We start from the raw sequence: 22,824 nt of genomic DNA, 5'->3' as shown, positions 1-22,824 counted from the left end.
ACCCCTGCATCCAAAATGGTCAATTTACTTTGTAATGACTTAATTACCCCCACATACAAAAATGGTTTTAATTTCTAATGAATAAAATGCCCCCACATCCAAAATGATAAATTTAATTTCTAATGACTAAATCCCCCCCCCCCCCCCCCAACCAAAATGGTCAATTTAATTTCTAATGACTAAAATGCCCCCACAACCAAAATAGTCAATTTAAATAGTATTAACTCAAATACCCCCACATCATAAATGGTCAATTTACATTGTTTTGGCTAAAATGCCCATAATACCCCTAAATATTCGTAGTACACCATAAAATAACATACAAAGATCATTTGTTTACTGCAACACACATTCACTACAAATAACAAACAATTACTTAATCCAAGTCCATGGCCGTTGCAACACTGCTACCTTCACCTCCCACATTTTTTGCAAGCTTCAGTTTAATGATTCGTTCTGACTTCTTTCGCATTATAGGTGGTTTAACATGCTTAACTCGAGCATTGACATTACCCCTTCTTCTCGTCCATTGATTCCCACCATTCGCTCTTCATCTCTAGGCCTATCCAAAGCATCAGTAGCATCTACGATTACCTCATCATTCCCTACTCCTATGGCAACGTTTACAGGCTCCTGCGTAGACTCCTAAGTAGGTATAGTTTTTTGTTTCTTTGTTCCATTTTGTTTGGATGTTCCTACACCTTTACTACAAGTAGCCTTGTTGTGTCCTTTCTCCTTGCATATGCTGCAAGAAACTTTCTTCCCTGCCTTGCAGACGGTATGTTTTCCCATCCGTTCATAAGCATCTCTTCTTCTCTTTATGGTTGGCCTTCCTGGCATACGTCTTTTCAATGGAGGCAAAGGGGGTATCAAGTTAGTAGAAGGCCACATATTTTATCCATTCATCCCATGGATTGGCTGTTTGTAAGTATTATGGTATAATGCAGCCAAGTACATTGGATCTACATATGGACCGTCAGGTGTCAAATTTAAGTAGGTTAAGGTGGCAACTGAGTGTACACAGCCATATTCATTAAGTTGCCATAGCTTACAGTTGCATTCCTTTTTTCAACATCCACAGTAAACGCCTCGTCCATTTTCCTTGCCTCAAACTTCATCCCCCCACAAGAAATGACATGCTAATGCCTACATATATAGATGAAAACCGCAAATATCAGGAGATGTGAAAAGTAAAGTACTAATGTTATTGGATAAATGTACAAACCTTTTCTCAGTTTGGAGCATATTCAACCGTATTCTGATATTTGGACAAACAGAATAAGCATTCCATCCTTGTCCGGTTAGTTTCATAGTCACCATCCTTTGCATTACATATATACGAATGTCCTCTAACATGCCTATTATTGGTTCATTCCGGGCATCCAAAATCACACTATTAAAACTCTCTGAAAAACCATTCTCTACTGACTCACAAGAATTATGAACTCTGAAAAAAGCCAAAGACCAAGTCTTTGGATCTCTAGCCATAAGATGCACAACTGCTTCCGGATTTAATTTTCCAATCTCTTTCATAACTACATTAAATTGTGCTTCAGTTGTTGCCTTGCTCGCTTTCCAAAATAGATTTTCAAACTCGGATCCACTAAATGTCTTTCTAAAATTCGCATAGATATGTCTAGCACACCGCCTATCTTCAGATGCTGGAAATACTTCCTTTACTGCCTCAATCAAACTCTACATAAGTCACATTAATGTTTGAAATTCGAATAGCAATAACTAAATTTAGAACATGCAATAGTTTTGAACCATACCTTGTGTTGATCCGAAATTAGAACCAAACCGTTACCATCATTCCAACACTGCAAATCTTCTGAAAGAGTTTCTAAGAACCATTTCCAATTCTCTTTGTTTTCCACAGATTCAACTGCCCAAGCAATTGGGAATATTCCATTGTTAGCATCTCTACCCACAGCACAAAGCAACTCCCCTTGACAAAAAGTTTTCAAAACAACCATCCAGGTTAATGATCCTCTTACATCCTCCCCTCCATCCCTCTTTTACTAAAGCAAAACATATGTATATTTTGCTGAAATAATTCTTACCATCAGGCATTGAATCAACACAAATTTTAACTGTGGATCCAGGATTTAATCTTCTAATCTCCTCACCATATGACCATAATTTTGCATAATTCTCAGCTATTGTCCCTTCAACTAGACTCAATGCATACTTCTTGGCTCTCCTACACTGACTCATACTCACGTTAATCCCAAAAATTGTTTTTACCTCCTCTCTAAGCATTCGGATGCTCATCTTTTGATTGTTATGAAATTGGTGCTTAAAGTGGGTCCCTATCCATTTGTAAGTCACAATTGATCCGAATTTGAAATTCTTTGCACAATTATGCTCACCGATAAGAGATTTTATCTGGAAAGACTTATCTTCACTCATCCAAGAACCCCAAAGCCTAAAAGTACATTTGCCATCACAGCATTTGACAAGTAATCATCTAGTATCATTCTTAACAAAACATAATTGATAACCATTCGCGATAGCATAGTTACAAAGCATGTGTTTCAATTGCTTAGGACTCTCAAACCTCATACCTAAAACAGGTTCCTGCTCCTTCCAATTGAGCTTATCATTGAAAATGTTTGGCAATTCAGGATAAACATCTTCATTGTCACCCATGTCTTCTTCGAAAAACTCACCTGCACCTGCTTTCTCACCCATCTCTACCTGAATCTCATTACCCTTTATAAAAAAATGAGGCTTCTGATGGTCATCCTCATCGCCATCGACATCCTCATCATCGTCGTCATTCTCTACCTCATCGTTTGTGTCACCCACATCCTGATACCCTGGTGCAACTTCCTTAACCAGTCCTGCACCATCAAGTACTTCTTCCTCAACATTACCAACAAAGTCATCTTTGTGTTCATTCAACCATTCCTGTATGTTACTATCCCCAAAATGGTCTACATACATAGGGAGTATAACACCACATTCATATGCAATTTCAATGAAGTCGTAATAATCGGGGTCATTGCAAATTAGAGTCAAACCTTTTGGAAAATCAATATCAGGTTGGCAGTAATAGAGCTTATCACACTTTTCCCCAGTGAACCTTTCGATGAACGCAACACACCCATCCTTGTCCATTCCTGCGAAATCGATGTCCGAAAACCTCTGAGTAATTCCACCGGTGTAGCGTATGGGGTTTCTGGCGAACATTCCTTGGAAGTGGACATCTACTTGTAAGAATACGAGTTTCATGGTTGAGGATTCAAAAGCAGCTCACAAAATAGGGTTTACCGATGAAGTGTTGAACAGTAGATGTAAAAGGGCTCTTTCATAAAGCATATACCGACATTACGAAGGAGGCGACTAATTAATGACATAACATTAGACGAAAGTCACAGTCAGCATCCGATGTGGTGTTAGTAGAAGGATATGGACTTAAAATGACCGGCTAACCCCTTCAAAATTGAAATAAGGACTTAATCGACCCGACAAAGAGTAATTTATTCCCTTATTAAGCCACAAAATAAGTTAAGTGGCTAAATGGGTCAACCCTAGAAACATTATAGGGCCTATACGTCATTTTCCCAAAGTTTTAATGAACATTTTATTTTAATGATGTATGATTAAGATTTCAAAAATATGAAAAAAAAAAAAATTTGTTTTAAGTTTTTTATTTAATTTGCCGAAGCAAAATAGAACTTTAAAAGCAGGGAAAAGGCAAAGTTTTACCACTTTCGAATCCCCGAGGTCTCTACGATGGATCCCTACTCCTTCTCCTCATCGGCGGCCATGGCTCAGCAGACATGGGAACTCGAAAACAACATAGTAACAATGGAAGCCCCGCAGTCCTCCGAATCCGATGCCATCTTTTACTACGACGAGTCCGCTCAGTCCAAGTTCCAGCAAGAAAAACCATGGTCCAACGACCCTCACTACTTCAAACGTGTCAAAGTCTCTGCTCTAGCCTTACTCAAGATGGTCGTTCATGCTCGCTCTGGTGGCACCATCGAGGTCATGGGCCTTATGCAAGGGAAGACAGATGGTGATGCTATAATCGTAATGGACGCCTTTGCCTTGCCGGTTGAAGGAACGGAAACTAGGGTTAATGCTCAGGCCGATGCCTATGAGTATATGGTTGATTACTCTCAGACAAATAAACAGGTTAGTTTCAATTTCGATTCTATTTTCGTTGATCGTCCGTTATGGATTTAGAATTCGAAAAACCCTAACCCTTAAATCCCAAATTCTTGTAAGACTACATAGTTTAAATCTAACTGGGATACTGTGTTGTAGGCAGGAAGATTAGAAAACGTTGTTGGGTGGTACCATTCACATCCTGGTTATGGATGCTGGTTGTCCGGCATTGATGTTTCAACACAAATGCTCAACCAACAGTTTCAGGAGCCATTTTTGGCAGTTGTTATTGACCCAACAAGAACTGTTTCTGCTGGAAAAGTCGAGATCGGAGCATTCAGGACATACCCAGAGGGATATAAGCCACCAGATGAGCCTGTATCTGAATATCAGACAATCCCTCTAAACAAGATAGAAGACTTTGGTGTCCACTGCAAACAGGTGAGTCATATCATACAGTTGATTGATGGATTGATGATGTTTTGATTTGATCCTCTAGCATTTACTATTTTTGCTTTTTTGGTTAACAGTATTACTCATTGGACATCACTTATTTCAAGTCATCTCTTGATTGTCACTTGTTGGATCTTCTTTGGAATAAGTATTGGGTGAATACCCTTTCTTCTTCTCCTTTACTTGGGAATGGTGACTATGTTGCAGGACAAATATCAGATCTTGGTACACACTTATCATACTTACTTAAAAGATGATGTGCATCTTGTTTAGAATTCTAACATGTTTTTTTTTGTTTTACCTTTTTACCCTTTTGTCATGCAGCTGAAAAACTGGAACAAGCAGAAGGTCAATTGTCCCATTCACGTTTCGGTCCTCTCATAGCACCCCCTCAAAGAAAGAAAGAGGTCAGTGGGTAGCAGCATCTTCTCTGTGTTGCATATTTGCATACATGGATATGAATTTTGGAAAGTTTAATACGATTCATATTTCATTAATTTATTCATCAATTACAGGAAGAATCACAGCTTGCAAAGATTACACGTGATAGTGCAAAGATTACTGTGGAACAGGTTCATGGGTTGATGTCACAGGTGGGAATGGGATTACTCTCTTTCAATCAGGTTATGATTTGTGAGTGCTACAAATGGTCTTTCTGACACTTAGTTTTTTTTTGGGGGGTAATTGTCAGGTGATCAAGGACATTCTGTTTAATTCGGTTAGGCAATCGAACAAATCTCAGGGAGAGTCAACAGGGCCTGAGCCTATGGTTCAATCTTGAAGATGCTCTCATTCTTGATATTATGATTGCTTTACTTGAGAGAATGCTGCACTACCTTTTGTTTTTAACTCAACAGTTTTGTTGCTTATTCATACTAATGTGAATGTCCTTGATGCTTCTCTTCTATTTGGGTTTTAAAATGTGAAAATTAGCTTATAGCTTCATTTTTTGGTAAAGTTTCATGGGTGATTCTTCTGTGAGTGGCAATCTTGATCCAAATTGTTAGAAATTGGGTCATTTGGGTTTTGGTTATATTATGTTTATATTGTTATAAATTGTTTTCTTTAAAAAAAATATGGGTTTAGCGTTTAGGAATGTAGTGCTGAGATAAATTAGAGGTTGGAGTTGGCATATGGTAAATGTGGATTTTTTAAGTACAATGTTGTTTGAACTTAAATTTGGTTAAATCGGATAATGACCAGGAGTTCCCGAGTTGATGAAAATTTAAGGTATGAGGTGTTTACCCTGAAAGATCTTCTGTTCATAGGAGATAGGACATTGATTTCATTATGTGTGTAGAGTTTGTGGTTCAATTATTGTCATATCAAGGAAACTCTTATTTGGATGATAGTTGAGGAGAACTGGTCTTTTAAGGTTAAACCTTAAGATTAACGATAATTTGGTAGGTAGTGTATGAAAAGAAGTTTCAAGATGAAAGCCTTTCGTAGGGTTGGTGATAGTAAGTTAGGTCGTGGGGTACGGAGGATGTTTTTACGTGTAAAGGGTGATGTGGAGGGGGGTATTCGCGTGTGAACACCGCCCCCTCCCTGGTGAATGTGATGCGGATTGAGATGGTTCACGGTGGTTACGTGTAATTTGATTGGATGCCTCACTTTTTGACCGTTCTCTCCATTTACTCCCCATTTTGACCGTTAATTTATAAAAAAAAATCTTTTTAAAACTAAAACCTCATCTATATATACAAACGTAACACATCACATAATTTACAACAACTACAAAAAAAAATCACTCAACAATTAGAATATGAATAATTTTTGGATGCCATTTCTTCTTCATCTGATGAGGATTCCGACGACGATGAGTTGGTTATGCACACGTTGTTGTTTGTGGCATACGATATTGTGCGTCAGAGAGGCGAAACTTCAAATGGCGAGAACACACGAAGAAAATCGATCAACCGTGATCGAGAGGCAGCGAATAAACTTTTGGTACGTGATTACTTTAACCTTAATAGTTTATACGATCTATCGAAGTTTGAGGATCGATTTTTGATTGGTAGAAATTTATTCCTACGTATAGCTAGAGATTTGGAAAACAATTATAAGTTCTTCCAATTGAGATGGGATGTGAGGGGTAAATGTGGGTTTACTACGTTTCAAAAATGCACAACAGCTCTTAGACAATTAGCGTACGGCATAGCCGCAGACGCTTCAGATGAATATTTGAAAATGTTTGCGAGGACCATTCGAGAATGCACACATCTTTTTTGTGAGTATGTTATAGAGCTTTATGGCGACATATACTTGCGAAATCCGACCAGAAGTGATGTCGAACAGTTGTATGCCGCACATCAAGCTAAACATGGATTTCTAGGAATGTCAGGTAGCATTGATTGTACACATTGGGTGTGGGAAAATTGTCCCAATGTATGGCGAGGGCAATTCACACGAGGTGATCATGGTATGCCTACTGTTATATTAGAAGCAGTTGTTTCACTTTGGTTTTGACATGCATTTTTTGGTATGACAAGGTCAAACAACGACTTGAATGTGCTTGGTGTTGGTTAATTTTTATAACCAAAACATAAAACGTGGAAGCATAACTATAGATCTTTAATCTCGAATCTATCAAAAGAAAACTTTAAACGTGAAAGAATGATTACATACCTGATTTCATTATGATATTCGGATCTGAAGAACTAGGGTTTGGTTTTCCAGTTGATCTCAAGAACCCTCTCTAAATCCCACAGCAAACCCTAAAACAATTTCTTGTATGTATTTTCGTATATCGTAAATCTGCTTCTCATCACGTATTTATATAGATGGAGATATAACCGAATGTGAGAGATATTAGGGATTCAGGAGATCTTGAGTCAAACCGGGAACTCAACCCACAAGATAAACATGGTAAGTGTATATCTTTATTTATTAATAAAATCGGTCCATCAACAATTTTATATAATTTCCATAATAATATAAAATTAATGATAACATTATTTATATACATTTATTAGTGGTCCCAAAATATCCAACAATCTCCCACTGGACCACGAATGCATAAATGTATATATAACTGTATAAGCGCTTTAATGAATGTTATCATAGTATTGGTACCCTTAACCAATCCCGTCCACTAATCATACATGTATAGGATCAAAGCGGTCTTCGTTACAATTTACGTAACTAAATCTATCAATGGTCACATATACATATATAACTAACGACATAGATTAAACATGATGTGTGGTTTTAAAATCTTAATAGATTTCCAACGAGTTCCTCTTTAGATTGAAGTGAGATAAAACTTCAAATAAGTGCAACTAATAATGGAGTTAACTGAATTCTTAATTCTGTACAGAAAAACATAACTGTTGTTAAACAAAACATAAAGCACCATAAAACTCCCACTAAAACCAAATATCACACCAATGTGTGTAGTATGCTCATGAAAGACCTAGGGAGGTAATCCCTTTATGAGCGGATCCGCTTTTATGGAGTTTGTTCATATGTGTTATATATATTTCCATTTTGCACTATTGTATTAACAGAAGGAAACTTGATGTCAATATGCTTTGACTTAATAGAACTTCTGTTATTGGAATATAACATGGCTGACTTATTATCACAACTTTAGTGGTCTTTCAATACCAATAATGTGTAGCCTCATGATAAATTTCCGCAACCATATTCCATGCTACAAATTATGCTGCCATTATGGAAGAAGCTACCTAAGTCTATTCCATGAAATTGCTCATCATGCTAAAATGTAAAAGTATCATGATATGGATGAGTAACCATTTTGGCATCTAATAAATCATAGTCTTAATAAAAATGATCTCCAAAACATCTGAATTTCCTATAGTTGAGCACATGGCCTTTTGTTATATATAGATATATCAAAATCCATTTGGTTGCTTTTTTGTGATCCAAACTTAAGTTGCGTAGATATCTGCCTAAGACCAGAAAGATAAATTTACTCCCACTTAATTTGTGATACACAAAATCATATATTGTATTTACCTCAAAACCAAAAGAGATAATTGATGAAAAATGTGGTACCGCGTATAGGATATCCAAAGTTGAGGTTGTTGAGTTTGTATATTACGAATAGGAGATTGAATAACATTGTTGATCACTGATTCATAATCTGCATACTACCGAAAGCATTAATAGGATTCAAGATTGATTCATCCTTAAGGCTAATGTTTTAACCTTGTTTCTCCCCCAAACTCAACATCCTCAAAGAATGTTGCTCTATCCAAAATGAATGGTCAATATCCATGCAATTGAGAACTAACATAATGTCCTCATTGCATTCCTTAGAGTTAATCTCATTGAGTAACAATCATAAATGTGATTAATGTTAACAGGTATAATACCATAATTCAAAATTTTGTTTTGAGAATATAGGCAAATCTACTTTTATGCTCATTAATCCATAAACCGTAATCAATAATTTCAATTTATGACATCTTTACAAGGTATTAACACAATATTAATATCAAGTCTTTGGATAGTAATACTAACTTGCAAGAGACATCCTTATTTTAGAGATAAACATTGATAATAAATCATGTAAATTAACAAGCCCCTCTTTGGATTGACTTATTAATCACATGAAACCAAAAAATCATCACATATTTATCACCACATATGTGTTTATTCAACCGTTTATTCGACCGAATATTAGTCTACCTTTGGGTCGACTAATACCCGCATTAATAAACACATTAACTATAAAATCTTGATAATAAGAATTGACAATATATCATGTCAATTAATAAGCCCCTCTTTGGATTGACTTGTTAATGACATGTAACCTAAAAATTGTCACATATTTAATATCAAACATGTGTTTATCCGACCAAATATTAACCTACCTTTGGGTCGATTAATATCCGCATTAATAAACACAAACCATAAGATTTAAGTTCTCTGTAATTAATTTTCACAAAAGAGACCACTTTGGTGATATATTGTGTAAATTAATTTACTTTGAAAATAAATAAACATGTCATAATTGTAGTTTATTGACAATTAACCTGAAATATATTGAATGTGTCTACCTTTAGGTCGAACACAGTTCAGATAAACAATATCATAAAATCTTTAATGTAATTACAACCAAATTGATTAAAATAATAGAGATTATTTTGGTAAAATTATCGTGATTGTTAATATATTAGGTAGCCCAAAACCAAAGCATATAATGCATAAAGATAATTCTACTCCAAAAATACTTTACTATAATAAAGTCTAAAAGCTTAATTTGTAACCATAATTACGCTATTAATGAAACGGCAAAGCAATAACATATTGCTTGAAACATGGAGCAGAAACGTTAGCATTACTTAATCACGTACAAAATCTCAAAAGCATTGTAAAATGCACAAACTTATAAGAAAATTAATCTAATCCAGAATATGAAGCAGGTGTGATACTAAAACACCCATTATGTTATTTGATTAGTTTTCTAGAACCCAAAATTTGATATAATCTCTTGTTTTAAATTGAAGTCATATGTGATATAACATATTCACGTGAGTGGTTGTATAGTCCCAAAAAAAAATTCCGACATCCAAACATTAACTTCATAGGGTCTAAAGAAAGTTATTGACGCTTAAAATTAAAAGTCCTTAAAAATGAGTTGTGTCATCTTTCACCCAAATTATACATAACACATGTAAAACTTAAACTTATAATAATGCAATACAATAATAATACATGCATATCCATAAGTCCCCAAAATAAAATAGACTGGTCGGAAAGCACAAGCACAAATACATGTACCAAAATTTCAAAATCAAAGCACATACATTCTTTATCAAATTGGATCGAACAAATAAAATGTAAATAATTAATATGGTAAATTTATAGTATGATTTGTGAATCAAATCCTAGAATTAGTTAACATAAGCAGGTAAATATATTTTAAATATAAATGTAATTTAAACATATATTTAACCAAAGTTGCCATAGTCTAAAGAAAAGACATAATTTCATGAAACCATTAAAATAAAACTTCCATTAAACTCTTTCTCCAAATCCGAATTAATTAGAATGGATCTTAGAGATATAAAATAAAAGTTGTACCGTTTTATGAGTTTAAACCAAATCAAAAGCTAATGAACATTCGGTCATTAAATTAAAGCACAATGAAATTATGAAAGTCCCAATGTACAATGTTATGCAAACATATATTTTGATTAAATCACATATTGCAATCGTCGGGTTAAGGAAGAAAACGCCGGCAAGATCACGATGATTAAACTAGCATATATCATACATGTATATTTTAGTTTGAAGATTAAAAGAACTAAAACCAATCCAAGTTTCTCATAATAGATTCGAATAAGGCTCTGATACCAATTGTTGGTTAATTTTTATAACCAAAACATAAAACGTGGAAGCATAACTATAGATCTTTAATCTCGAATCTATCAAAAGAAAACTTTAAACGTGAAAGAATGATTACATACCTGATTTCATTATGATATTCGGATCTGAAGAACTAGGGTTTGGTTTTCCAGTTGATCTCAAGAACCCTCTCTAAATCCCACAGCAAACCCTAAAACAATTTCTTGTATGTATTTTCGTATATCGTAAATCTGCTTCTCATCACGTATTTATATAGATGGAGATATAACCGAATGTGAGAGATATTAGGGATTCAGGAGATCTTGAGTCAAACCGGGAACTCAACCCACAAGATAAACATGGTAAGTGTATATCTTTATTTATTAATAAAATCGGTCCATCAACAATTTTATATAATTTCCATAATAATATAAAATTAATGATAACATTATTTATATACATTTATTAGTGGTCCCAAAATATCCAACACTTGGAGCATCCCCATTATTAGTGATATTTTGCAGGGTAAAGCACCAAACATGTCATACGTTATTAATGGATGTGGATACAATCATGGATATTACCTTGCTGGTGGGATATATATAAAGTACGCTACATTTGTCAAGTCATACACATATCTAGCTGATGAAAAAAGTAAATTGTTCAAATTACCACAAGAATCTGTAAGGAAGGATGTGGAGCGAGCGTTTGAGGTCCTCAAACAGAAGTTACACATAATCAAATATCTAACACGAGCATGGGAAAGGGAAAAATTAATGAAGGTGATGAAAACGTGTGTTATTTTACATAACATGATACTTGAAGAAGAGGGTAGGGCTATTTGTACGTATACTCTGAATGATATACTCAATCCACCTGCAGTAATACAAGTCGGCAACCCAGCATACTTTACAAGGCTTTTGGAAATACAGAATAGTGAAACACGTCACAATCTACGTCAACATTTGGCTGAGCACATATGACAACGACAATTTGAAGACAAAAACGAAGTGGATGAAGACGCGGACGATGAGGACAACGATGCAGACGATTAGTTTTTTTTTTTTCAATGTTTTTTTATTAATTTTTATGTTATTAGTAAAATGTACGTTGAATTTTAAAATATCACTTTTATGTTTATTTTATTAGTAAGCATGTATGTTGAATTTAAAAATATTATTTTTATTTTTATTAATGTGTTTTTTTATTAATGTTTTATTGTGTTTTTTATTTAATATAATGTAAAAAATAATAAATAAAAAAAGAAAAACAATATGAAGTGATAACCATTTCCAAAGATTAGTAAACATGTAGTAAATATATAAGTGGGGTGATGTGGCGTATAGATGTCATCATGTTTCTAGTTAATACATTGTGATCATACCCCATGGCCTTAGGAGAGCACCAAATTGAGTGTGTGTGGAAGGGAAAAACGAAGTTGATGAGAGTTGTAAAGAAAATCCTATTTGGTGTTAGAAGTTAGAAAGGAAACATTCAAATCAAGCAGTGAAAGCCTCTTGGTAAGAACGTATTGCTTTTGTGTTTCTTGGTTGGGATTGGGAATTTATCATTAAAAAACCAGTTATATTGAAATTTGATTGACAAATTGGAGATTTGGATGTGTTAGAACTATGTTTATAGTTAATGCTTATTATCCATTGAAAGAAACGATTGCAAGCTAGTTTCCAAGTTGAGACGGACAAAGTAGTAAAAACCAAGCTTCATATTTTAATGATGATTTGGGATTAGAGTGTTGAATGATGTTCTGGTTAGTGTTAGAACAATGTTTACAATGCGTTATAAAATCATTAAAACCCAATATACTTGGATGTTGAAAACGGGCAGTAGCTTTGGTATGGGTATGGCCGTAGGAGATTGTGCCTAGCTTGTACAGATGCCTTGCTTTGGCCTTTGGATGGGTATCTTCACTTGTAGAGTTTGTTTCTTTAGTCTTAAACTTCATTGTTGTGTTGTGGCTTATTTATAGGTGATCAAGGAACACTTCAGTAGGGCTAAAGGAGCTAGATCTCTATGTGATGTGATACGGATTTAATGAGTTGTTGATCAACTGATCATTATGTTTGATTCTTCAACCGTCATTGATGTGACTACATAGAAAACAACGCATATATGGCCTACAACATTGTACTTTCAATGTCTTTATTTGAAATAGGTTACATATTTATTGCCTATCATTTCATGTATTCATATGTATACTTTCCAAATAGTCAAACTTTTAAGTAGCATGTGACCAGAAATGACAAGTTCAAGCCTCGAGCTTTTACAATTTGAAAGCACAACTTAAATCAATAATTTTGTATACATAAAAAAATTTAGAAATCACATAATTATAGATTTATATAAAATATATCAGGTTTTAAAACCACGCAAATAGTATATGAAAAAGCATAATGTCATATACAAATTAGCTCTTTAAAAAATGACATAGGAAGGAGAGTTATGGTTTATGTTTATTGGCGTATGTAGTAGCTATTATAATCACTTTATACTCGCATCCTATATACAGTTTGATAGATTTAGTCTGATTTATTAAGTTAAACAAAGTGATACACTTTTCCAACATCATCTGTACACATCCACGATCCACCCACAAAAAAATAAAAATAAAATAACAAGTCTCTTGTTTACTTAAATCAACAGAAAAGTAACCATACAAACATCAATCTTCATCATCATCATCATCATCATCATTGAGCGCTCCTGCATCATCCCCAATACCTTCAAGCAAAGCATCAACATCCTGACCCAACTCCATCAACCTGGCACTCAATTTCTCCACTTTACTCTGTTCTTGTCCAAGACAAACAAGCAAATCACTCAGCTCCCCTTCACTCTCCTTCTGTGCCTCTTCCCTCGCCTCCTCCTTTATCTTCTCAACATCCACACCCACACCCACACCACCAGTCTTCATTTCCAACTGATAATTCGCTTGTTCCAAGCTGTTATACGCATCCGAAAGACTCTTCAAATCCGTCTCCATTTTTTCTGCCATGTTTTTATAAGTCAACGCCTCACTCTCAATGTTTGACTTTTCACTTTTCACCATTTCTAGCCTCTGCGACACTTCTTGAAGGTCCCTTCTCAGTGTCTCTATTTGCACCCTCTCTGACCCACCACCACCGCCACTAGATCTACTCTCACCGCCTCCACCCGTGCTGGCTAGCTCCTCCGCTAACGTCGCATTTCTATTCAGAAGATCCTGTTCACAGAAATTACCATTTTACCCTTACATTCCATCATATATATATCTACTAGGGTTTTTAGTGTGTGTAGTGTACCTGTATCTCAGAGCATTGCTTCTCCACAAAGGCTTTGAGCCGCTTGATATAATCCCCATCCTTTTCGTCTTTTTTCTGTTCCAATTCAGCGGGGACCACCGACACATTACTCTTGGGATGACTATATATTTTCACAATATTATCTCTAATCTCACCTTCCAACTTTTTAATAAAATCAACAAACTGAGAATCAAACATGGAGGAAAGCATCGGATGATCATCATTTCGGTTAATATCATTCGTCTCATTTTCCTCGATATCTTCCATCTCTGCCATACTGTTGGCGTTTGACCGGGTCAACGGTTTGCGTTGCTGAGCTGGCTTTGCAGATGAAAACAAGAAGCTTTTTTGCATCTCGTCAAGCTTCAAAAAGTAAGAAGTCAACCCGACTTTTTGGCTTATAGCATCGACAATGGCAAAAGCGTCTTTTCCGGGTTCGTTACTTTTATTATAAATAGCACATTCGCCTAAAACAACAGCTGCTAAACCCCTTGCACAGACTGTTGTGTCGGTGTTGGATACTAACTCGATTAAATATGTTAAATGAGGACGTGAATCAAGAAAAGATTGGACTGCATTTGGGCAATCAGAAAGCCATGTCACCAGAAGTTTTAGAATTATGGGTTGGAAATATGAGTTTCTTGGAGTTGTTGATTTTCCATCTTTGCCCTTCTTGGAAGATGCAAGAGCTAAGTATTTTACCATACGGTGTAGTAGTGGTTCTGGGGAGCCTAGTGAGGGCATTGATGACTCCAGTTCAATTTGTAAAACTTTTTCTTTGCATTGAATATTATCCTTCATTACATAAGAAAGAACACTTGCAGCTCTGCAACTTGTCTGTGAAATACAAAGTAAACCATATGTTATTAATAAAATGATAATTTAAAATAGAGAAAAGGAAAAACCATATGTTATATTATACCTCAAGGTCACCATCATGTTCACTCATGGCAAGGCCATGCAATAACATGCTGCAACATAAAACAAAAGTTCATAAAGATTGATATGAGAGGAATTTTTCTATATATATATATATATATATATATATATATATATATATATATATATATATATATATATATATATATATATATATATATATAAAAAAAATAACAATAATAATACCTTCCAAAGGACATGTTTATGTCCTCTTCAAATCTAGCATTGGTTATTGACATAGGCTGAGGGATTAAAGTAGAAGCTAACATTTTTTGACCATCGCTATTTTTCTGAATTAAAAAAAAAAAAGTAGAAAGTGAGTTTGGTTATTTGATAATAATAATAATGAGAATATTTTGTTTTATAAAAAAAAAAAAAAAAGAAGAAGAAGAACCTCGCAGAAGTTCTTGAAAACATAATCTGCAGCTATAAATTCCTGCATGCTTGAAGTTCTTAAGATGATTCTAAGGATTGAATTGAGAGCTGGCTCAATTTCAGGCTCATCACCAAGAGATTTGCTTGCAAGGGCTTCAAGATTCTTATGGTGTCCAGAAATCAAATCACCTATGCATTCAAAGGCCTGAATCATGTTATATCAGTAATACAATGTTAGAATTTTTATCATATCTTTCTATTACATAACATCATTTTATTTTTCTTATTTAAAATGTCACATGGAAGGAAGAAGTTAGTTATCTTACCGCACAACGTACAGCAACAGGGGCCCATTGACTTTCAACACCTAGCATTAGTAGATGCTCCAAAACATTTCTCTACAAATAATAAATGAAAGAAAAAAAAAAGATGCATAAAGTCTATATTTTATCTTTATGAAAATTAAAAAAAAAAAAGTTATAAAATTAACCTGGACAAGAACTGTTTTGTTTGTCAATCTATTATTGTTGCTCCCAGGATCGGTTTCCAGACCTCCACTCACCAGCAAACTAACTGTTTCCAAGCCACTCAGTAGATTGATTGTCTACAGACACCAATTACAAACTTTAAACTTTTAAAGCATCTTTACAAAGGTAAATGATATGCTAAATAAACTGATAATTACTTAATGTATGACTGTATGAGTATGACCTTTTGCTGAGTAAAGCTGTATGTGGTTCCTCTTAGCTTCAAAATTGATATTATCGAGTCAAAGCCTATAGTCTCCCTCAGCAACACCTATACAACATCTATAAACTGGTAAAAGGAAACAAAATGAATAATAATAAAAAAAAAACTTCACTCCAGTAAATCTTTTGAAAAAAGAAACCCAAACCTGATTTGATGCATTGTTACGAAGGAGATTGTTTAACAATTCAAGACAATCCTGTGAGGTTACAAAAATATTAGAACAAATTCAAAATTCTAGCATAATAAGTTAACCGAAAAAAAACAGGACACCATTGATGGTATAGAGTCAACTAATCACCTGGACAACAACACCACCTTCTGAACCTCCCTCTTCTTTAATGATACTGAAAATCTTCTCAAAAGCACCCTCAAATACCAAGATTTTTTGGATTTCCTAGTATAGAAATCAAAGGACATCAGGCAGGATACAGAAAGTAATGTAACTTTATATTTAAATAAAAAAAATTGGCACTAAATAGAGGAAAAATATTACCTCTGCCTCACGGGTCAAGTAGGTGAGAAGTAACAAGGCCTCATTCCGTATAACCTACAAGGGAATCAACATAGTGTTAAAGGAAAAAAGAATTATTAAACATCATACACGTTTAAAGATTTCAACAGATATACCAGTTCATACCTCCCGATCCATAAGCATATCCATAAGCCGAGTTATACCACGGGGGATTGTAAGAATGACTTCCTGTAACCTGAAGGAGACCTCAGTATATGAAATGAAGTTAAAAAGAACAAAGAAAAAGTGGGTAGGACACATACCTAATGGGAGAGTTTGTTAAAAGGGCAGTCAAAAGTTGAAGCGTATAATATCTTATATAGAAGTCATCCTCTCCCTGTAAACATACTTGATTACAAATCACAGACCATAGAACAAAAAAAAAATCAAGAATTCATTGTTTGAGGTGAATAGGATCAAGATTCGAAGCCTTACAAGCAAGCTTAAAAGAAGAGAAATGCTTTGTCCATCTCTTGATAGAAGATCAGTGTTCATCAAAGCTGGTTGAACCTCATTTGCACGCAGTTTAGCATGAGCAATTGGTGTTAAGGCACTCACAAGAGTTTCTAGAGCACCCCGAACCTTTGACAATAAATCAATATATAGCTTTATTAATTGAAAGTGGTTATACCATAAATATGATTTAAAAGAAAACATAAAGAGGAGGTGACACATGCTAAACACACCCACAGTTCCAAGACTACGTGTTCCTAGACAGGGGTTCCTAGACACTTGCTTACTTGCAGTTTTTATTTGTTAGCGACTAATTCTTAGATGCACATATCAAATGAAAAATAGCATAATCTCAATGTACTAAAGTGGCTACTCAACTAACTCATTAGGGACTACAATGCTATTATTTGAAAATAATTTGTACTCCATTACGAAACAGGACAAAAGATATCATATTCTATAAGAGTGTAGCATATAACTGCTAGATATCCACCAAAAAAGAAAAGCTGTTGGAGAAGCCTTCAAACCATTTCAACATCGTCACGTTCCCTTAAGACACCCAATAGTACAGGAAAGCCTGCAACAGACAAGAATGGATTGTGTTATGGACTAAAGCCTTAGATACCAGTATAAGACCAAAATATACTCGCCCATTTCTCCAAAAGCCAGCTGGGCAGCATGACTTTCTGCAACAACAGATTGAAGCTCTGCCATAGCATTTCTTCTATCATCAGCCAGCTGACCATTACTTATACAATCGAGCAAGCGTTCCACATAGCTACAAATGAACATCCATCCATCAAGTACATTAGCCATGAAGGAGATAAAAAGGTATCCACAACTAATTAGATAGTAATTTAATCAGCTGCTCTATGATATAACAGGTCTGTGTTATCAAGAAATGCATGTATGTAGTGCTTCAGTAACAGGATATGGTTTGGTTTGTTTAAATTGAAGAGACAAGGATACGCAATTATGCTACCCATTATCAGAATACTGCCCATTGTCAGTGAGAAAAAAGTAGTTAATGCGTCCATGAATTATACAATAGATAGATTGATAAAGGTATAACAAAATATAGGAACTAGCAATAGAGTAACAATATATGATCTGCAATTGCAGGATCATACCACCACTTAAAAATTATCAAATAAAATTCAAGAGTTGGCACCATTGTTTTTGGTAAAACAGAGAAAACATTCAAGATAAACTACAAACCAATATATCTGAAGTGCATAAGAAGGTAAATAATCTTCTGGCTTAAACTAACAACTGGAAAAAGAGAACCAACCTATCTTCATTGGAACTTGAATTCTCGTTTCCAAACACAAGCCCAACAACTCCCTGTATACGTATAAGCTCATTGTCAGGTATGAAAACATTCAAGATAAAGCAAACACGAACTAGAGCACTGTAATTTCATACATTAATACTCAACAATTACCTTTAAATCCATCTTTTTCATTAGACCTGGAGAAGTTCGAGAATTGATCAATAACAAAGAAAAACTACTTAGAATCTGCAAAATCCATCACAAAATAGTAAAACGCCCGATTAAGGAAGAACTGTTCGAAGTTAATTAGAGAATAAACTATCAAAATTCCTCCCGAATCTTCAGATTTCGTACGGATCAATCAATCACTCAATGCAGACTAAATAAGCTCGACACGCAACGCAATAAAACTGAAAACCGATTGATCGTATTACCTCTGCAGTATATGTTTACGTAATATTTGATACAATCAGCAAAAATTAGGATGATTCAAGAACTAGAAAAAGCCCTAATTATCGATATATTAAAACGCACCTGAGAGAGTTGGAACTTGATTAGATCGTGCAGAGATAGATCACGAGACGGGTCAAAGGGTCGGAACACATAATCATGTTGTTCTTTCGATCCACGACCCGGGCCTTTTTCACACGTGCGGGCCCATTTTTTGGTACAAACATTATTTGGTTTTTTAAATGCAAACTCACGAAGGTATTTTAAGTGTTACAAATTGCAAAAATAATGCTTGTTGTATGTATTTTTTAGGGATTTTAGTCCAAATCACGACTTTTTTGGATTGATGGTCCTTTACAGAAATCAAGTAATCTTCAAGGTTGTTAAGTTTGTGGTGGTTTCAGATCATGTTTTGGTGATGAGTTTGACTAAGGTTAAGTGGTCAGATTTGCAAATCCATGATCAACTATGTATCCATGGGAGTGGCTTTGTCGATCATGGATTTGGAAAGACTTCTCCAATAAAATCCAGAACATGAGATACCAGTAATCTCACGTGAAACGAAAAGATTAAACAGTCAGATTCTGACGATCTAGTGGTAAGCGGCGGCCGGCAGAGAGTTTCGACCGAGTAGAAGATTTGACGACAGTAGATGAGAGAGGGAGAGAGAGAGAGAGAGAGAGAGAGAGAGAGAGAGAGATTTTATTTATTTATTTATGATAAAAATCAAACATGAAAAATGAAAAATAAATATATAAAAGGTATTTTGGTCAAATTTCTTGAGGTATAAAGAGATTTGGCGGCAATGGATATGAGAGAGAGAGAGAGAGAGAGAGAGAGAGAGAGAGAGAGAGAGAGAGAGAGAGAGAGAGAGAGAGAGAGAGAGAGAGAGAGAGAGAGAGATTTTATTTCTTTATTTATGATAAAACAAAAAAATAAAAAATGAAAAATAAATATATGAAGGGTATTTTAGTTTTTCTTTTATTTGGAAATAGACATTTTCCACCATCAAAGTTGTTAAAAGGATTACCAATTCAAAAAATTGGAATTTTGAACTTAAACCCTCCAAAAAAAAAATACATATTATAGGAACCATTTTTGTAGTTTTTATAGTTTTTATCTATGATGTATGATGTATGTGATTATTAGATTTTGATATGGTAATTTAACTCTTTTATTAAATGTTTATACATGATATTCACATAAATTTTATAACCAAATATGGATTATGTAAACGGTAGACGTATGATCAAATGTTGTACATCCAATTGAAACAATTTATAGTCTTAAATTCAATATAATTGTAAATATATGACAATTAATTAGTCGGTTTTTAAAATTAAACCCTTAATAAATGTAATTTAATCTAGGGATTTTTTAATATGTGTCAAAGGCACATATAAGAAATATTAATTATAAAAAATATTACCATAATTAGATTCAAAACACATTTATTATGAAGATTATTAATATTTGTTATTAATTAATGCTTCTTATATGTACTTTTAGGACACATATTAGAAAATCGCTTTAATCTATTAATTGCTATTTGAAGAAAGTAACGGATTAAATTGTTCTTTTGCAAAATAATAATAATAATAATAAAATAGAATCGTACCTATTCATCTTCTAATTTGATGGGATCTCATTCTATAAAATTTAAACATGCATTATATAATGGATAAATGCAATAATTATATTAAAAAATTATAAGCTTATATCGTACTGTAAATCTTACTTAGTAGAATTTTAATTACAATTGATCGTATGTTTTTTTTAATATTTAAACTAGAAAGGTTACCCCCGTTATCAGACCTGGTTTTAAGAGGGCAAGAGGTGCAGGCGTACAGGTCCCCGAAAAAAATAGGGCCGGGTTTTAATTAAATTATATATTTAATAACTAAATATATATTAATTTATTTAGATTTTTGCATAAAGTATGTGTACTTTTCAATCAACGTGCACAACATTTTGTAAATTCTTTTGCTCCTTATTTTATACTATATATTTCATAATTAATCCTTACTTTCACTATTTTTAACAAATCAGTTTTTAAAAGTTACATAATTAACCCTTGAACTTTTTATAAATTTTCATAAGTTCCTTTTTAATTAATTTGTTTACTTTTAAGTTTTCCGTAACGATAATTCACTGTCTTAAGTTTGTTTACCTTATATATTAAAAATTTATATTTATTTTTCTTTTTAGCACATGACCCTTAAAATCTCTAAGCCGGCCCTGCCCGTTACGCGGGGTTAAAAGTTTTCAATGTTGTTTTCGAATCGATATATATGACAGACGTAGAAAGTGCAAGAATGAAAAGTCCGGCTTTGCCTCGGACCGTTTTTTTCATGTTTTTATGAAAAAATTTAAAAGTTTTGACTGCAAGGATCAGAAGTTTCAAAACGGATAAAAAATTAAAGAGGTAGGAATTAGCAAATTTTTAGAAAATGGATCAAAATTATCAAACCATTAAAGTTTTGTGGCCAAACTTTAAATATTAAAAGGTTTCTAAAAGTGTAAAAATATTGATTGCAAGGACCAAAAGTATCAAAATAAGTAAAAAATAAGAAGCAAAGTGTAGGAACTAATTTTACTAAAAAAATAATAAGTTTATTATTCCTTTTGTTGAGAACTTTAATATATATATATATATATATATATATATATATATATATATATATATATATATATATAATACGATTTCATTCAACAAAATTTTTATAATTAACATTCTTTAATAATATGATTATATATTTTTTCCAAGAATAAAAATTTGCATATTATTATTTTATTGTAACATTAACATATTTTTTTGAGAATCATGTCAAAAGCAATACCCCACATAATGCAATTCTTATAAGAATATATTTGGGTGTTTGTATTAAAACTATATAAACATAATGATAATTACATTAAATGTGAATGAAAGTGGAAACCTATTGAGAATGTACGGTACAAAATATATATGTGAAAATGCAAAAAGAAATTGATGCTAATAATTTTTTGAAATAATAAAAAATATTAAAAGAAATATAAAACATCTCTATTCTAATAAATGAATAGTTTTAATCTTTTTTTGTCAAGTGTCACTCTAATACAACTGCTCATTAATATTATGTCATGTGTCATATAGATATATCAGGTAACTCATTTCAAAATTTAAATTTACATTTTCTAATTATATGTTAAATTTGAAGTTATAATAACTTTAAAATTTTGATATATCTCTTAATTAATAATTTATTTAAAATGATTTATTTAAAATAATTGATTAATAATTATAAATTTTTATTATAGAAGTTTAATTAATTTTATAATTGTGGTTCCCACGAGTTATAAACTAGTTTTTAAATAAATAAGACGTAAATTACAAGTACAAAAATAACATTCTCGTAAGAATAGTATAATAAAAGAAGATCGTTGGTTTGTTCTTTTTCTCCCCTTTGAATATGATGCAATAGTGCCTTCTCTAGGAACAAACGCAATACCATATCCCTTCCCCATTCTCTTAATTGAAAACCATGTAAGACTTCCATATCAATAACATGTGAAGGACAAGTTGGAAAAAGTGTTCAAAATCATTAATTAATGGTAATATTTCTAATAATAACAGGGTTTTTTTGGGATGCCCTCAAGACCCAAATTGAGAAAAATAAATAAAGGAAAAATTGGTTTATTAATTATTATGGATAATAATTAATTAGAAACTAATTGAAAATAAATTTTGAGAATTAAGTAACAGTTTAATTATTAAAGGGTTGAATATTCATTAATCGATAGCTGGTTAATTAGTAATATTCTAAAACCCTTAAAGAATTAGGGTTGGATGAAAACCACTCAATCCCACGTGGGAAAATGAGTGAATTTTCGTTGTTGGCCTC

At 33.4% G+C, this 22,824-nt stretch overlaps 2 protein-coding genes across 5 annotated transcripts; one reads left to right on the top strand and one right to left on the bottom strand.

The window, feature by feature from the left end:
• The first annotated feature begins 3,696 nt into the window (after positions 1-3,696).
• Positions 3,697-5,517, top strand: LOC145034392 (COP9 signalosome complex subunit 5a-like). The gene is made up of 6 exons (XM_078982795.1): positions 3,697-4,146; positions 4,279-4,560; positions 4,650-4,797; positions 4,897-4,979; positions 5,088-5,165; positions 5,264-5,517. The coding sequence occupies exons 1-6, from the start codon at positions 3,742-3,744 to the stop codon at positions 5,351-5,353; spliced, it is 1,086 nt and encodes a 361-aa protein (XP_078838921.1). The 5' UTR covers positions 3,697-3,741; the 3' UTR covers positions 5,354-5,517.
• Positions 5,518-13,412: 7,895 nt separating this feature from the next.
• Positions 13,413-19,120, bottom strand: GC6 (golgin Putative 6). Of its 4 annotated transcripts, XM_078982792.1 has the most exons (20): positions 19,025-19,120; positions 18,845-18,926; positions 18,662-18,736; positions 18,509-18,561; positions 17,868-17,995; positions 17,745-17,794; positions 17,200-17,346; positions 17,028-17,101; positions 16,891-16,960; positions 16,747-16,800; positions 16,552-16,647; positions 16,399-16,449; positions 16,215-16,301; positions 15,994-16,107; positions 15,830-15,901; positions 15,523-15,708; positions 15,315-15,418; positions 15,112-15,160; positions 14,190-15,026; positions 13,413-14,110 (listed from the first exon to the last, which is right to left on the bottom strand). In XM_078982792.1, the coding sequence occupies exons 3-20, from the start codon at positions 18,680-18,682 to the stop codon at positions 13,571-13,573; spliced, it is 2,733 nt and encodes a 910-aa protein (XP_078838918.1). In that variant the 5' UTR covers positions 18,683-18,736; positions 18,845-18,926; positions 19,025-19,120; the 3' UTR covers positions 13,413-13,570. The 4 variants fall into 4 exon arrangements, with proteins under 4 accessions (XP_078838918.1, XP_078838919.1, XP_078838917.1 ...); XM_078982793.1 differs by lacking the exon at positions 18,845-18,926 and having other exon boundaries at positions 19,025-19,091; XM_078982791.1 differs by lacking the exon at positions 19,025-19,120 and having other exon boundaries at positions 18,925-19,024.
• Positions 19,121-22,824: the final 3,704 nt, after the last annotated feature.

The sequence above is a fragment of the Lactuca saligna genome, chromosome 3, assembly GCF_052625555.1.
Source record: "Lactuca saligna cultivar CGN05327 chromosome 3, ASM5262555v1, whole genome shotgun sequence".
Taxonomy (NCBI): Eukaryota; Viridiplantae; Streptophyta; class Magnoliopsida; order Asterales; family Asteraceae; genus Lactuca; species Lactuca saligna.
The sequence above is the reverse complement of the archived record's forward strand: the minus strand, read 5'-3'. Positions and strand labels throughout refer to the sequence as shown.